Source organism: Elaeis guineensis, chromosome 5 (genome assembly GCF_000442705.2).
Source record: "Elaeis guineensis isolate ETL-2024a chromosome 5, EG11, whole genome shotgun sequence".
NCBI lineage: Eukaryota > Viridiplantae > Streptophyta > Magnoliopsida > Arecales > Arecaceae > Elaeis > Elaeis guineensis.
This window is the reverse complement of record NC_025997.2, coordinates 2,316,741-2,334,089: the sequence shown is the minus strand read 5'-3', so window position 1 is coordinate 2,334,089 and position 17,349 is coordinate 2,316,741. Positions and strand designations below refer to the sequence as shown.

General features: G+C 33.2%; 1 protein-coding gene across 1 annotated transcript; it reads left to right on the top strand.

The window, feature by feature from the left end:
• The first annotated feature begins 1,020 nt into the window (after positions 1 to 1,020).
• LOC105044373 (zinc transporter 1) lies at positions 1,021 to 3,698 on the top strand. The gene is made up of 2 exons (XM_010922237.3): positions 1,021 to 2,227; positions 3,171 to 3,698. Exons 1-2 carry the CDS (start codon positions 1,114 to 1,116, stop codon positions 3,560 to 3,562), a joined length of 1,506 nt encoding a protein of 501 aa, XP_010920539.2. The 5' UTR covers positions 1,021 to 1,113; the 3' UTR covers positions 3,563 to 3,698.
• The last annotated feature ends 13,651 nt before the right edge of the window (positions 3,699 to 17,349 follow it).

Genomic DNA, 17,349 nt, shown 5'->3' with positions numbered 1-17,349 from the left:
ACAAAAAGTTACGGTCATAAATAATATGCCAACTTTCTCATAACGTACGTGATCTCAGGTTTTTTTTCCTCCCAATGTGGAATGACAATTTTTGAAAAATTGGTGCAAACTTGACAATTTTAGTTTTCTTTTTTGAGAAAGAACTCAGGAAATTAGCGATTGATAGCATTTGAACTCATTTTATAAGAATTCAGAAGGATTCTGAAGGTGGATAATAATAACTAAGGATTGCTTCTGGTGGCTTCAGAAAGTTAGTAATGAAAATTATTATTGATGCAAACTAGTTAGCAAAGATGAGCAAATCCCATTTGATTTAGTAAATGGAATTGAGAAGAATTTCTCCAGTTTAGTGTTAGAATAAAATTTCTTCAATATCATTGTAGCTTGAAGCCTGCATAAAGCATGCGTCACCAAGACTGTTTGATGGATTAGTAAGTCAAACATTTTGGTTTTAGAAGCAAGAATAACCCAAGAAACGGCTCTTCCGGAACCGTTGGGATATTACTGGGACAAGATTTATATACATACTAAAATAAAGTCAAGACTTTGTACCGGAAATAAAAAAAAAAAAAGAAAGGTCAAGACTGTAGTTAAGAAGGGAAATCGATCTGATTTCTATCATTACTTAATACCTCCTCAAGTCTTGCACTCCCCCCACAAACAGAATAACAGAAGAGGAATGTGCAGTACACCCTTCCAAAAGTCAGAAGTGTACTGCACACCAACCAAATGGAAGTACCAATTCTATTCAATCGTGCATGAATAAACTACCTCTCAAGAACGAAAAAATATTCATTATAACGATGATATCATGTCAAATTTATAATAAACTTATAAAAATCTTTATATTCCATCGATTATCATGTATTACATCGATTTTTGCAGATAATATCTCACATTATCTCTATGTATTTTACCTATTTTTAATTTTTTATTGATTTGTTACAACGGTGACGTGGTATCACCGTTGCAACGTATATTTTCTCCTCAAGAACGCGTTCCCTAAAATTAGCAGAGGTAAACAAGGAAGAACCCATTAAAAAGAGAAGGAAAACAAAAGAAAGATATGGTCTCCGCCATCCCCAAACGTGTCCATCGCTAGCTTCCGCTCCAATGGTGAAGGCCTCCAGATCTCTTAGAAAAATCTTGGTCCTCCTCTTCCTTTCTTTGTTCACCTTCCAAGTAATCGGCCATGAAGGCCACGACCATGGTGCCCCATCACTTGCCCCTGAAGGTGCCCCAGGCGTTTCATCGATCGCTACAGCTTCTATGAAAGCCTCGAGCCCTCTTTGGACAGTATTGCTCCTACTGCTCGTTCAATCTCTGTTATCCTTCCAAGCACGCGCCCATGAAGGCCATGACCATGACACCCACCCCGGTGCCCCTGCACGGGGCCCCATCAGTGCCCCCGGCTCCCCCTCATCCCCCACCACATCCATGGCTTCAGTTCCTATCAAAGCCTTGAGCTCTCTTTGGGCAGTCTTGCTCCTCCTCCCCTTCCTGCCCTTCCAAGCGAAAACCAAATCATGCCACGACCACGACGCCAACTTTGATGCTGATGCAGCAAACAGCGGTGATCACCAAGGTACCAGTGCCTCATCGGTATTTTGGGTTCCCATGAAGGCCTCAAGGCCGCTTTGGAAAACCTTGCTCCTCCTCCTCTTCCTCCTTCTGTCAACCTCCCTAGTGAATGCCCATGGAGGCCACGACGACCACGATGCCAATGGAGATGAGCAGGACAACTTGAGGTCGAGAGGTCTGATCGCTGTGAAGATCTGGTGCCTTGTGATCCTTTTGGTGAGCACCTTCGCAGGTGGAGTCTCTCCCTACTTCTACAGATGGAACGAGAGCTTCCTGCTCATGGGGACCCAATTTGCTGGTGGGGTCTTCTTGGGGACCTCACTCATACACTTCCTGGCGGATGCCAACAGCACCTTCGCTGATCTCACGTCCAAAACTTATCCTTTCGCATTTATGCTAGCATCAGTCGGTTACCTGCTCACCATGTTTGGGGACTGCATCATCGTCTGGGTGACGCAGGGTGGAAGGAAGGAGGCGAGAGTGGAGGTGGAGGGAGCTGGGAAACGCCGCGAAGAGCATGGGGAGGAGATGAGGCTGGATCTCCATCCGGCTTTCGTGAGGACGACGACGCTGGGAGACACGTTGCTGCTCATCCTAGCCCTTTGTTTTCACTCCGTTTTTGAAGGGATAGCTGTCGGAGTTGCAGGTACGTTGATGATCGATAAATTTCTATTGGAGTCATATGCGCAGAGGATGAAGGTGAGAACTCGTAAGGTAACACTGTGATTTATAACAGGAGTTGCTGTAAGGAAGTAACATTCGAAATTAACAAAAAATGAGAAAAGAAGAAAAGGGTCCAAAGGATTCAGATTGCATGAACGACAATGGGCTGAATTAATTTGCTATAAAATATTGTTTGATTGAACTATTTGATTCAAAAGGGAAGTGCAAAAGCCGGTAGTTAAGATGAATAAGAAGTTTGATATACAGAAAATGACTATGTGAATGAACCAAATCTTAGTTCTAAGAAGTTATGCAAAGAATTTTGGTTTAAAAACTCGCTCTAGTCAAGTGAAAAACCAACAGATCGAGCTTGCAGGAATTCATGTTGAATTCTCCTGTTTGAGGCTAAATTTCCTCCACTTGTTGATTTTATTTGTTACTAGGTGAACATGCCAGGCTAAATAACTCCCTCGAAGCGCAACTCGTCTTTGTTGACGGTCGACCAGCTTCCAAACTCGACGCTAAGTCAGGTTAAAAGCTGACATTAGCTTTTTACGAATGAAAAATACATCTTGGTTTAATTAATTGCTGTGATGAATTCAGAAGAAATGGAAATCTGAAATAGTCCTTACTGATCTTTATGCAAAAAAATATACTGTAATTTCCGGCTAGAAATAATTTACCCATCTTTCTTGTAGAGCATCTCTAAATGTAAGAGAAGTTAATTCTATTTTGCATCGATGTTCCCTGCGGGGATCTTTTTCTATGAGTGAAGTGTGAGGTGGATGGTCACCATATTGCATCCTTTTTGAGAGGAGAATAAGCTTATGTTATGCACCATAAAATTTCCAGCCACGGAGAAATTTTCTTGCTTTAGACAACGTACGCCACGAAGCATATATAACTTCTATGGTATTCCATTCCAGATACGAAGGCCAGTGCATGGAGGAACCTATGGACTATAAGCCTGCACAAAATCTTCGCAGCCATCGCCATGGGAATTGCACTGCTTAGGATGTTACCCAAGAGGCCATTCTTGATGACGGTGGTCTACTCACTTGCCTTTGCCATTTCGAGCCCCATTGGTGTTGGAATTGGCATTGCCATTGATGCCACAACGCAAGGACCAGTGGCCGATTGGATCTATGCCATCTCCATGGGTCTTGCCTGCGGGGTGTTCATCTATGTGGCCATCAACCATCTCATTTCCAAGGGCTTCAAGCCGCAAGAACCAAGTTACTTCGACACTCCCTTCTTCAAGTTCTTTGCAGTACTCATTGGGGTTGCCATCATAGCTGTAGTCATGATATGGGATTGACATTGAGTGCGACTTTGCTTGCTGGTCTTTCATATTATTCCCGATTTAAATAGACTTGGGTCTGTGTTGTGAAGTTTGATTTGCTGATGTATTTATCTTGATTTACATGTGGTTTGCGCTGTGGAAATAGACCATAAGTTCTTTAATAAGGAGTCAGTATATGAGAAACCACCTTGGTTTTATTGATAGCTTTTAACTTTTTTTCTTGAGATAAAAAATATTTCGACGACCGTGGTATTTGAACTATGAGGGGCGTGTAACTTTGAAATTAATGCTTATGATATTAGAATATATTTGTTCTCTTAGTCCTATAATTTTGCATTTTTGGGCATGCATGACTCATCGATACGAAGAAAGAGAGCACGACAAACATATGGAGTACATACATAAGACGATTTTGAGTAAGCACAATTAATGCACGTTGAGTTCTTGGTCTTCTCCAGCATAACTGTTTTTAACGATCATTACCCATGTTTTTCTTAGAATGAAGCACTTCTTATTAAAGAGTGTCATGTGAGCTAAAAAAGTATGTGTATGATAGTAGATCTTGTTTAACCATGAAACACATGCAACGGGCTTTATCTTTAAGTAGCTCTGATCCTGTGCTTAAGGAGTAATTGTAGATTAAAAATCAATTTTGTAGGAAAATTTTGGAAGTCAATCAATTATTTTGAATGATTCAGACTTTAAAATAATATTGGCCGAGCAAGGATTTGGATTCAATGGCTTTTTTGAGAAATTCGGTTTGTTTAGGTTTTCCCATTTGGACATTTGGATCCAAAGTTCCAAACGCACGCTCAACATCCTTCGACCAAAGTGAACATAGGGCTAGGGCCGCCCAACAATGATACGACCGGTGGGTGGCTGCGGGCCGGCAATTTCTTTCTTTTTTTTTTTTTTTTTTTTTTGTGGAACCTTTCAGTCGTTGGTCCTTTGTTAAAACGTGCAAAATTTGGACCAAGCCACCAAACTCTCATCCACTACGATACCTTCTGTTTTTTTCCTCTTTTTTTTTTTTTTTGAGTAAATAACGGCACCTTTCTTTTACGTGGTCTTATTTATTTGGTGCTGTCTGGCATGTTTCATTAAGTTGGTTTGGTAGCGTGGAACCGAAAAAGAGTGCAGCGAAAACAATCACAGATTTGTTTAATTTAAAAAACAGGCAAGCGGTTAAAGAGAGAGAGAGAAGAAAAAAAAAAAAACCTAATTAATTTAAAAAAATTATTTATAAAAATAATCTAACTTTTAACTTATTTACCCAAATGATGTAAACAGGATAAAACGTCATTCAAAATGATGTTTTTTGATTGCCACCTCACCACCCCATTCCACCCAAATTTCCACGAAGACGAAATAAAATAAAATAAAATCGCCATTTGAAATGGTATTTTTGAAAACACCATTTCAAATGACGTTTTTAAAAACGTCATTTCAATTAGCGTTTTCAAAAATATTATTTTTTTCCTTTTCTTCATTTTATTCCAAAAATATCATTTTATCCAAAAAATATCATTTTATCCCAAAAATACCATTTTATCCTTTTTTTTCATGTTATCCCAAAAATGTCATTTTATCCCAAAAACGCCATTTTTTTTCTTTTTTACGGTATTTTTTATTTTTTTAATTTTTTAAGATATATTTTTTTGAGATATTTTTTTATAAAAATTAATTTTAAAAGAAGATTGTAATTTGAAATGATAATTTTTATTTGAATTAAAATTAATTTTTTTTAAAATTTAAAATTTTTATTTTTATTTTTTTCTCATTTTTTTATTTTTTTCTTTTATTTTTAATTTTTTTAATTTATTTTTTAGGGATATTTTTTTAACAAAATTAAATTTAAAAGGGGATTGTAATTTGAAATGATGATTTTTATTTGAATTAAAATTAAAATTTTAAATTTTTTTCTTTTTTTCATATATATTTTTTAAAAAATAATTCGAAATGGGGATAGTAATTTGAAATGATATTTTCTATTTGAATTAAAGTTAAAATTTTAATTTTATTTAAATTTTTAATTTTTAATTTTTATTTTTTTCCTATTTTTTCATTTTTTATGGAATTTTTTATTTTTTTTATTTTTTTGAATTCAAATTCAAATTTTAATTTTTTTTATAATTTCAAATTATAAGTTTAATTTTTTTCTATTTTTATTATTTTTTTCTATTTTTATGGTATTTTTTTAGGTATTTTTTTCTTTCTTTAGAATATTTTTTTAAAAAATTAATTCAAAATGGAGAAAGTAATTTGAAATGACATTTTTTATTTGAACTAAAATTAAAAATTTTATTTTTTAAATTTTTAAATTATAATTTTTATTTTCTTTTTTTATTTTTTATTTTTTTCTTTTCTATGATATTTTTTATTTTTTTAATTTTTAAATATTTTTTTTGAGATATTTTTTTAAAAAAATTAATTTGAAATGGGGAATGTAATTTGAAATGATATTTTTTATTTGAATTAAAATTAAAATTTTTATTTTTTCAAATTTAAAATTATAATTTTTATTTTTTTCTCATTTTTTTCTAATTTTTTATAGTATTTTTAATTTTTTTAATTTTTTAAGATTTTTTTTGGGATATCAAAAATGCTATTGTTTCCTTTTTTTTTTTCATTTTATCCCCAAAATGCCATTTTATCCCAAAAACACCATTTTATCCATTTTTTTCATTTTATCCCAAAAATACCATTTTATCCCAAAAACGCCATTCTTTCCTTTTTTTTTTACAGTATTTTTTATTTTTTTAATTTTTAAAGATATATTTTTTTGTGATATTTTTTAAAAAAAAATTAATTTTAAAAGGGGATTGTAATTTGAAATGATGATTTTTATTTGAATTAAAATTATTTTTTTAAATTTTAAATTATAATTTTTATTTTTATTTCATTTTTTAAAAAAAGAAATAAAAATAAAAAATATAATTATAATTTTAAATTAAAAAAATTTATTCAAATAAAAATTATAATTTTAAATTAAAAAAATTAATTTTAATTCAAATAAAAATCATCATTTCAAATTACAATCCTCTTTTAAAATTAATTTTTTTTAAAAAATATCACAAAAAAATATATCTTAAAAAATTAAAAAATAAAAAATACCTAAAAAAAAGGGAAAAAAAGACTTTTTTGGGATAAAATGGTGTTTTTGGGATAAAATGATATTTTTGGAATTAAATGAAAAAAAAGATAAAATGGTGTTTTTGGGATAAAATGAAAAAAAAATAATAACTTTTTGATATTTCTAAAAAATCTTAAAAAAATTAAAAAAATAAAAAATATCATAAAAAAATCAGAAAAAAATAAAAAAAATAAAAATTATAATTTTAAATTTAAAAAAAAATTTAATTTTAATTCAAATAAAAAACATCATTTCAAATTACTTTCCCCATTTCAAATTAATTTTTTAAAAAATATCTCATAAAAATATTTAAAAATTAAAAATTAAAAAATACTATAAAAAATATAAAAAAATAAGAAAAAAAATAAAAATTATAATTTTAAAATTAAAAAAATAAAATTTTTAATTTTAATTCAAATAAAAAAAATTATTTCAAATTACTTTCGCCATTTCAAATTAACTTTTTTAAAAAATATTCTAAACAAAGGAAAAAATACCTAAAAAAATACCATAAAAATAGAAAAAAATAATAAAAATAGAAAAAAAATTAAATTTATAATTTAAATTTATAAAAAAATTAAAATTTTTATTTGAATTTAAAAAAATAAAAAATATAAAAAATGCCATAAAAAAGTGGAAAATGGAAAAAAATAAAAAATATAAATTGGAAATTTAAATAAAATTAAAATTTTAACTTTAATTCAAATAGAAAATGTCATTTCAAATTACTATCCCCATTTCAAATTATTTTTAAAAAAAAATATATGAAAAAAAGGAAAAAATTTTAAAATTTTAATTTTAATTCAAATAAAAATCATCATTTCAAATTACAATCCCCTTTTAAAATTAATTTTGTTAAAAAAAATATTCCTAAAAACTAAATTAAAAAAAAAATTAAAAAAAATAAAAAATAAAAAAAATGAGAAAAAAATAAAAATTTTAAATTTTAAAAAATTTAATTTTTAATTCAAATAAAAATCATCATTTCAAATTACAATCTTCTTTTCAAATTAATTTTTTTAAAAAAATATCTCAAAAAAATATATCTTAAAAAATTATAAAAATAAAAAATATCGTAAAAAAGAAAAAAAATGAGGTTTTTGGGATAAAATGACGTTTTTAGGATAACCTGAAAAAAAAGGATAAAATGGTATTTTTAGGATAAAATGATATTTTTGGGATAAAATGATATTTTTAGAATAAAATGGAGAAAAAAGATAGTATTTTCGAAAATGTCATTTTCAAAAACATCATTTGAAATGATGTTTTTATTTTATTTTTTTCGTCTACGTAGAAATTTGGATGGAATGAGGTGGTGAGGTGGCAATAAAAAAATATCATTTTGAATGACGTTTTATCCTGTTTGCATCATTTTGATAAATAAGTTAAAAATTAGATTATTTTTATCAATAATTTTTTTAAAAAATTAATTAGGTAAAATATTCAAAAAAAAAGAGAGGTGCAATTGATGCGCGGGGTTAGATTCTAGAAGATATCTTTTTGAGAAAAAAAAATTTCTCGTAAAATAAATTAGACGGTCTGCCAATAGCTCACTGCCACCCAATTTTTTACTGTTCAGTCGAGGCCATTCATAAAATATTTTAATTTTTTTCAGAAGCCATGTTAGACCTTGATACTCTCTATAGCCATTTTCTGGAATCTCTCTCTATCTATGTAGGGCTGTCAATTGGCACGTAGCCTTCGTGAATTATAACGATGGTAGTGGATTGGTCCCAGCGGCGAGTACTAAATTTCCATAAATCATGATATTAAATTTAAATAGCAAAAATTTGCTATTTTTGGTAGCCATGTAATCGATAACAAAAAGAAATTTGTTATTTTAGCTGTTCACTGGCCGAATGTGGTTGTATGAATCTCAATGTTGTCACGTCTACATTCAAAGGCAGATTAGATGATATTCATAATTGACCTGAGGTTGCTTTTCTAGCCTGTCAATTAGATAAGGAAGAAAAGGGATAGTAGCACCACAATAGAACAAGATATTAGCGATACAAAAAAATTTATTATTAATAATAGATTTTCATCGATAATAATTATTAATGCTAAAATTATTATCGCTAATAGTTCATCATAAATAATGACGTCGTCGATAATTTTTTATGATGAAAAAAAAATTTTATCATCAATAATCTATATTACCGACCAAAAATTTTTATCGTTAAAAAAATATTTTTTTCGAAAACTATTTACGATGAAAAATTTTAGTTGTAAAAAATAATAATTTGTGACAAAATATTACGTCGCTAATAAAAAATAATTAATAATAATGAATTATATTCATGGCTACTAATTTAATTAAAAAATTTTATGAAAATTAAATTTAAAAAAATATTAGTGACGTAAATTTTTCATCGTAAATATGTTAAGTTCCGATATAAATTTTTGTTACTAATAAATTATTAATTATTTACGATTAAAAATATTTTCATCCCTATTAATTTAATAAAAAATTTTAATATTTTAAATTTATTAAAAAATTATTTATGATCAATTTTTCGTCGGTAATATGTTTTTTGGTGAGTAATATTTCGTTAAAAATAATTTTATCGCTAAAAATTTACATATATTTTTTAAATATAACTTATAAATATATATATTTAATTTATATTTATAATATTTTTTATAAATAAAAAATAAAAAATAAAAATAAAAAATTCATACAATAAATTTATAAATAAATTTTATTATTTTATTATATTAAATTAAAATTACAAGAAGTCTAAAATAAAAATAAAAGGCTACATAAAGAAGTCATCAAGTATCGGCATCTGCAGAAGGAGAATGGGCTGGGGAAGGAGAGCACTCAGAAGAGCTCGGACTGGCCTGCTGCTGCCTCATCAACTGTATTATCTGCTCCATTTGCGCTATCCGCTCCATCATCTGGATCTGGAGCCACTGGTACTTGTCGACGCGTGTAGTCAACTCATCAGCTCACTGTCAGCCTGCCTCTGCACCTTCGTCAGTCAAGCATCGCAGGCTGCATGGATGTCAGCCTTGGACGAGCGTAAGGATGAGGGAGCACTGATCCCATGCCCTAGACCCCTAATATAACAGGATCTCGTACCAAGCACCTGATCACGGATCTCGTCATCTGTGGGTGCGGTCGAGCTCTCAGGGGATAGGCTGGGATCTGATGCCTATCATACGGTTCTGAAAATTAAAGTTATAGCTATTTTAATTTCGTACTGAAAATCAAACTGCGAATGAAAAAATAATTAAAAAAACTTACAAAAAGCTCCTGGTTCTAGGTCGTCCAATCCTCTGATCGTCGTTGGTGGGTCTGCTAGTAGATATCGATCCTACCAAGAAGCTCACCACTCTTTGCATTTCTCTGCAATATGAGAATAATTAATTAAAAAAATTTTAAATAGTTGGAGAGTTAAAATATATTAATTAGAAATTACTTACCATCTGCTCTATATGACGAGCGAACGACCTTGAATCCCCATAATGCGATACGGTCTGTCTCGTCCGATTCGCGATATTTTGGGCACATCGTCTCTATACAGTTAGCAGTCAAATTAGTAGGTAACAAATTAAATTTAAAAATAAATGATTCAATCATTAAACTCTAAAAAAAAATTGGATGTGTAATCTGATATGCTGGATCCTCGTAATGCCGGCATTTGAGAGCCCAATCATCCATAGTGATACTGTCATAGGGCCGCTACCGCAACCCATGATCCTGCATCACATGGTACCAATGCTGATGGATGCGGTGGCGATACTCTTTGAAATACAAACATAAATGAGCGTTTACAGCTCACCGCACGCGATCCTCTTCAAAATTAATAATATCAAATACACTCTGCCAATAACAAATATTAGAAGAATACCATGCTAATTAAATATTCACAGTATAATTTATTTTACTTGTAACTAGGTGTAGAAAATCTCTCTCTGAGTCCATACAACGTGACGTAAATCGAAAAGCATCACAGGGGCATAGCTGCGTGATATGATGCCCAACTCGGTCTGCCACAGCTCACATTATCTCCTAATGGATCTAGCATAACCGGGTGGTATCTCAATATGGAGATGCTGTCCCGGATGCTCGCATCTCCAATACTCTAGAGCGAGGTTCTTCGATGGACCTCGTCCTCGCCTCACTATTGGTCACTACAACAAAACAAGATATTAGTGACGAAAAAAATTCGTCGCTAATAATCAATTTTTGTCGCTAATAGTTATTAGCGATAAAATTTTCGTCGTTAATATTTAGTTGCAAATAATACCATCATTGATAATTTTTTACGATGAAAAAATTTTTTATCGCATATAATCAATATTACTAATGAAAAATTTTTACCGTTAAAAAAATTATTTTTTTTGAAAACTATTTACGATGAAAAATTTTAATCATAAAAAAATAATTTATGATAAAATTAATTATTTATGATGAATTTTATTCATCACTATTAATTTAATTAAAAATTTTTATAAAAATTAAATTTAGAAAAGCATTAGCGGTGTAAATTTTTTATCGTAAATATCATAATTTTTGATGTAAATTTTTATTGCTAATAAATATTAAATTAATAACAATAAAAATATTTTCATTGCTATTAATTTAACAAAAAATTTATAAAAATTAAATTTAAAAAAAATTTAGCGGCATAAATTTTTCATCACAAATATAGTTATTTATGATGAAAATATTTTCATCACTATTAATTTAATTAAAATTTTTTATGAAAATTAAATTTAAAAAAATATTAGCAACATAAATTTTTCATCGTAACTATAATTATTTATGATAAAAATATTTTTATCGCTATTAATTTAATTAAAATTTTTTATGAAAATTAAATTTAAAAAAATATTAGCGACATAAATTTTACATCATAAATATTTCAATTTTTGACATAAATTTTTATTGGTAATAAATTTTTAATTATTTATGATGAAAATATTTTCATCCCTATTAATTTAATATAAAATTTTAATATTTTTAAATTTTTTAAAAAAATTATTTATGATCAATTTTTCATTGCTAATATATTTTTTGATGATCACTATTTTATCAAAAATAATTTCATCGTTAATAATTTATAAATTTTTTTAAAATAATTTATGAATATATATATATAATTTATATTTATAATATTTTTTATAAATTAAAAATAAAAAATTCATACAGTAAACTCATAAATAAATTTTATCATTTTATTATATTAAATTAAAATTATAAGAGATCTAAAAATAAAATAAAAAGCTGTGCAAATAGGCTGTCAAGTGTCGGCATCTGCAGAAGGAGAACGGACTGGGGAAGGAGAGCGCTCGAATGAGCTCAGACTGGGCTGCTGCTGCATCATCAGCTGCATCATCTGCTCCATCTGCGCCATTCGCTCCGTTATCTAGATCTGGAGCTGCTGGTACTCACCGATGCGTGCAGTCAACTCATCAGCTCATTGCTCAGTCTGCCTCTGCACCTCTGCCAGCCGAACATCACAAGCAGCATGGATGTCAGCCCTGGATGAGCGTGAGAATGAGAGAGCAGTGATCCCATGCCCTAGATTCCTAACATACCAGGGTCTCATACCAAACACCTGATCACAGATCTCATCATCTGTGGGTGCGGTCGAGTCCTCAGGGGTAGGCTGGGATCTGATGTCTTTCATACGATCCTGAAAATTAAAGTTATAGCTATTTTAGTTTTGTACTGAAAATCAATCTATGGATGAAAAAATAATTGAAAAAACTTACAAAGAGCTCATGGCTTTTCGTCGTCCACTCTCTTGACTATTGCTAGTGGGTTCACTGGTAGATATGTATTCTATCAGAAAGCTCGTCACTCTCAGTATCTCTCTGTAATTTGATCAGAATAATTAATTAAAAAAATTTTAAATAGCTAAAGAATTATATACTAATTAGAAATTACTTACCATCTGCTCCATGTGACGAGTGAACGACCTCGAACCTCCATAATGTGCTACGATCTGTCTAGCCCATTTTGTAGCATTCTGAACACATCTTCTCTGTACAGTTAGCAGACAAATTAGTAGGTAACAAACAGAATTTAAGAATAAATGATTCAATCATTAAACTCTAAAAAAAAAAGAAGTTTGTATGTGTAATCTGATATGTCAGATCCTCGTAATACCGACAAATGACAGTCCAATCATCCATAATAAAGCTGTCATAGGGCCGCTGCTGCACTGCCTCCATCCCATGATCCTGCATCACATGATACCAATGTTGATGGATGTGGTGGTGATACTCCTTGAAACGCAAAGATAAATGAGTGTCCACTGCTCACCGCACGCATTCCTCCTTAAAATCAATAATATCAAATATATCCTGTCAATAACAAATATTAGAAGAATACCTTGCTAATTAAATATTCATAGTATAATTTATTTTATCTGTAATTGGATGTAAAAAATCTTTTCCTAAGCCGGTACAACGTGACGTCAATCAAAAAGTATCACAGGGGTATAGCTGCGGCATCTGATGCCTAGCTCGATCAGCCACAGCTTGCACCATCCCCTAATGGACCTGCTGTAGCCGAGTGGTATCTCGATACGAAGATGCTGTCCCGGTTGCTCGCATCTCTAATGCTTTAAAGCGAAGTTCTTTGATGGACCCCGTCCTCACCTTATTATTGGTGGAGACTGGCCTGAAACAATAATAAATAAATCATTAGTATGATAGCTATCCTAATAAAAAAAATTAAATTTTATTATATAAAAAGTATAATAATACCACTCGAATCCACCTCACTTGGATCCGCCTCACTGGGACCCGCCTCACTGGGACCTACCAGTGCAGGACCCTCTGGCGACAGAGTTGGTGCGGCAGTGAGAATCGATGAAGGCACCTCAGCCTCCGGGATAGACTGCGAACGCAAACGTCATTGTCTATCTTCTGGTGCCATACCTGCAATTCTTAATATATAAATAAATATAATATTAAATAATAATAATAAAAAATAAATTATATTCTAATGAATAAAATTATATCGCATACATTATTGCAAGAGAAGATTGAACAAAGAATATAGATATACTCATCAATATTCATATCTTCCTCGATGTGTAGATCCTTCTCCGAATCATAATAATCGATATTTGTGTCGTCTTCTATCTCATCGTCATTTATGAATTAATCGTCACCCTTTGACTCATCAAGATTAAATACAAAATCAGCTTTAACTTCGTTGGACGACAGATCAGTCCTATTCAAAGGAGCCATTATAAGTTCTTCATTTTGCAACTTACAAGGTCACAAAATTATTTTGTAAATTTTCTTTTATCTCGATCATCAACATCTGTATTATTCTCTCTGTATAGTATACTTTTATGCTCACTGCAACAAAGCATGATTTTTAATTTTATATCGACATAAAAAAATTACTTAGAATATTAAACAGTATGCTAAGATGGTACTTACTCAATGAAATCTTTAATTTTTTTATAATTGTTTAGAACGTAGAAGTGTGCCTTGGATACCTCATTCACGTCCATAAATTCATATCTCCTTCCATCAATGGGTCGAATGGTTTGTTTAAATATAGAGAGTATTGGTTTATTGTCACCTCATTCACGATCTGTATTACAATCTGTACGATTAAATCTTATTTCGAAATCGTCAAGATACATCGAGCAGAACGTGCCACACTCCATAGCTACGTATGCTTCCGCTATAAACCCTTCAGGCTGTGCTTTATTGCGTACATACTATTTTAGGATACATAAAAATTTATAAATATAAATAAATTTAAATTTTAGAAATATATTTACATCTTATAACTGATATGACAAAGTGCGTACAATTTCTTTACCTTTCAATAGGATACATCCACCGATAATGTATCGGTCCGGCCAAAAAAATTTTTTTTAGAAGATGAATAACTAGATGCACCATAATATCAAAAAATGATGGTGAATTTTTTTTTTAATTTACAAAGAATGAGTATGATATCCTTCTCAAACTTCTCAAGTAAGTTAATTTTCAATTTTTGGTAATATTATTCTCGGAAGAACACTCCCAACTCAATTAATATAGTTTGAATATCACCATCCAAATAGCCACAGATGACCATAGGAAGTAAGCATTACATCATCACATGGGAGTCATAATGACCTAAAGAGCCGATCCGATTGGGTTTGGGTCGATTAACCCCCCTCTCCCTCTCTTCCGACCCCGATCCAACCCGCATTTTAACATTTATATATATAATAAATAATTTTTTTTAAAAAATATTTTTTACCTAAAAATATTTTTTTCTAAACATTTTTTCTCCTAAATATATTTTCTCCTAAATATTTTTTTTAAAAAATTATTTTTTCTCTAAACATCATCCACTAGCGGCCTAACCAACCCCCCGCGGCCTGACCCACCACCCGTGGTGCCGTCACCGTCACCCAACCCCCTCCGCTTGCACTCGACCCCTATGAACCCCGCTCCCACGGCATCGGAGCCGTCACCCACCTCGCGCCGCCCAGACTTGGCCCCCGCGACCCCCACTCCCACGGCATCGCCATCGTCACCCACCCCACGCCGCCCGGACTCGACCCCCGTGACCTTCGCTCCCACAGTGCCACCGTCGTCACCCACCCCTCACGACCCACCCCCTGTGGCACCGCCGTCCTCTCCAACCCTCCATAATCTGGATCCCAACTCAGATCGTGATCAGATCTCGATCTAGATCCTAACCCGAATCGGGATCTCGATCTGGATTCCAACCTCGATCCAATTCAGATCGTGATCCAGATTTTATTTTTATTTATCAAATAATAAAATATTTGATTAATATTTTATTTTTTTTCTTCCTCGTTTCTCTCTTCCCTTTCTCCCTCCTCGCCGTCACCTACCCCTCCTCGACCACCCCCCTTTTCAGCCCTGTGTCACCCCCAACCGCCCACGACCCCCTCTCTGCCCCCGTGTTATCCCAGGCTGCCCCCCGCCCCCATCCCCGCCCCCGTGTCACCCCCGACCGCCCACCCCCACCCCTGCAACCTCCTTCGCCGGCCGACCCCCTCCTTGGCCCTATGTCGCCCCCGGCTGCCCACGGCCCCCTCCCCACCCCCATGTCACCCCCGGCTACCCCCCGACCCCATCCCCACCACTGTGTCGCCCCCTGCCGCCCACCCCCACTCCTGCAACCCCCTCCATCGACCGACCCCCTCCCCGACTTCGTGTCGCCCCCGGCTGCCCACGGCCCCCTCCCCGCCCCCATGTCGCCCTCGGCCGCCCCCCGACCCCATCCCCGCCCTCGTGTTGCCCCCGACCGCCCACCCCCACCCCTGTAACCCCTTCTATCGGCCGACCCCCTCCTCAGCCTCGTGTCACCCCCGACCTCCCACGGCCCCCTCCCCACCCTCGTGTCACCCCCGACCTCCCACGGCCCCCTCCCCACCCTCGTGTCGCCCCCCGACCCCATCCCCGCCCCCGTGTCGCCCCCGACCGCCCACCCCTACCCTGCAACCCCCTCTGCTTGTCGACCCCCATGTCGCCTCGGGCTGCCCACGGCCCCCTCCCCGCCCCCGTGTCACCCTGGCCGCCCCCCGATCCCCTCCCCGCCCCCATGTCACCCCCGGTTGCCCACCCTAGCAACCCCCTCCGCCCTCTGAACCCCTAACCCCTGTGTCACCCCCGATCGCCCACCCTCACCCCTAAAACCCCCTCTGTCCCCCGGTGGCCCGATCAACCAAAAAAAAAGGATGGAAAGAACCCTTACCTTCGGTAGACAGCAACGATGGCGTTGGATGGCAATGGCGGTGGCAACGGCGTGGACGACAATGACGGACGGGAATGGTGGAGTCACGCTTGCCAGTGGGAAGAGAGGGGGGGAGAGCTCAGAAAGGGAGAGGGGAGAGGGAGATCTCGGTCGAAGAGAGGAGAGGGGAGAGGGGAGAGCTCAGAGAGGGGAGAGGGGAGAGAGTTTCGCACGAAGAGATGTTGAGTTGATGTCCAATTAATGCAGAACTATTAGCGATAAAAATTTTCATCGCTAATACTATTATTAACGGTAAAAAATTATTTTCATTGTCAACAATTTTTGTCAAAAAAATTTTTCACTAAAAAAATTTTTTTCTCTAAAAAAATTTCATCCAAGAAAAAATTATTGGTGATAAAAAAAATTTATCATTAATAAGATTATTAGCGATGAAAATATAATTTTCATTGCTAATAAATACTATCCAAAAAAATTATATTTTTTCTCTAATAATTTTTTCTCAAAAAAATTTTAAAAAATATTTTAAAAATGATTTTTTTGATGAAAACATCTTTTCATCGCTAATAATTTTTTTTCCATTAATAATTTTTTATTCATAAAAATTGATTAAAATAATATTTTTAAAATATGATTGCCAATGAAAAATAAATTTACATTGCAAATATATTTTCTTAAAAAAATTTACAAAAAAATTTAAAGACTATTTGGGATGAACATTCATTTTACATCACTAATAATTAAATATCTATTCAATAATAATTTTATAAAAATTTAATTTTAGATTTTTTTATCAAAAAAATTTTTCATCCAAAAAATTTAACAAAAAAATGGCATTTAAAAAATATTCATGATGAAAAATAAAATTAATTTTCTTTAATCTAAAAAACTTTTGATCTAAAAAAACTTTTCAAAATAATTTCATCAAAAAATTTAATTTTTTACTAACCAAAAAAAAATATATAAATA

Coding starts and splice junctions, on each gene's coding strand:
- LOC105044373 (XM_010922237.3), top strand. CDS start 1,114: ATGGTGAAGGCCTCCAGATCTCTTAGAAAAATCTTGGTCCTCCTCTTC. Junction 2,228..3,170: donor GATAGCTGTCGGAGTTGCAG/GTACGTTGATGA, acceptor ATTCCATTCCAG/ATACGAAGGCCAGTGCATGG.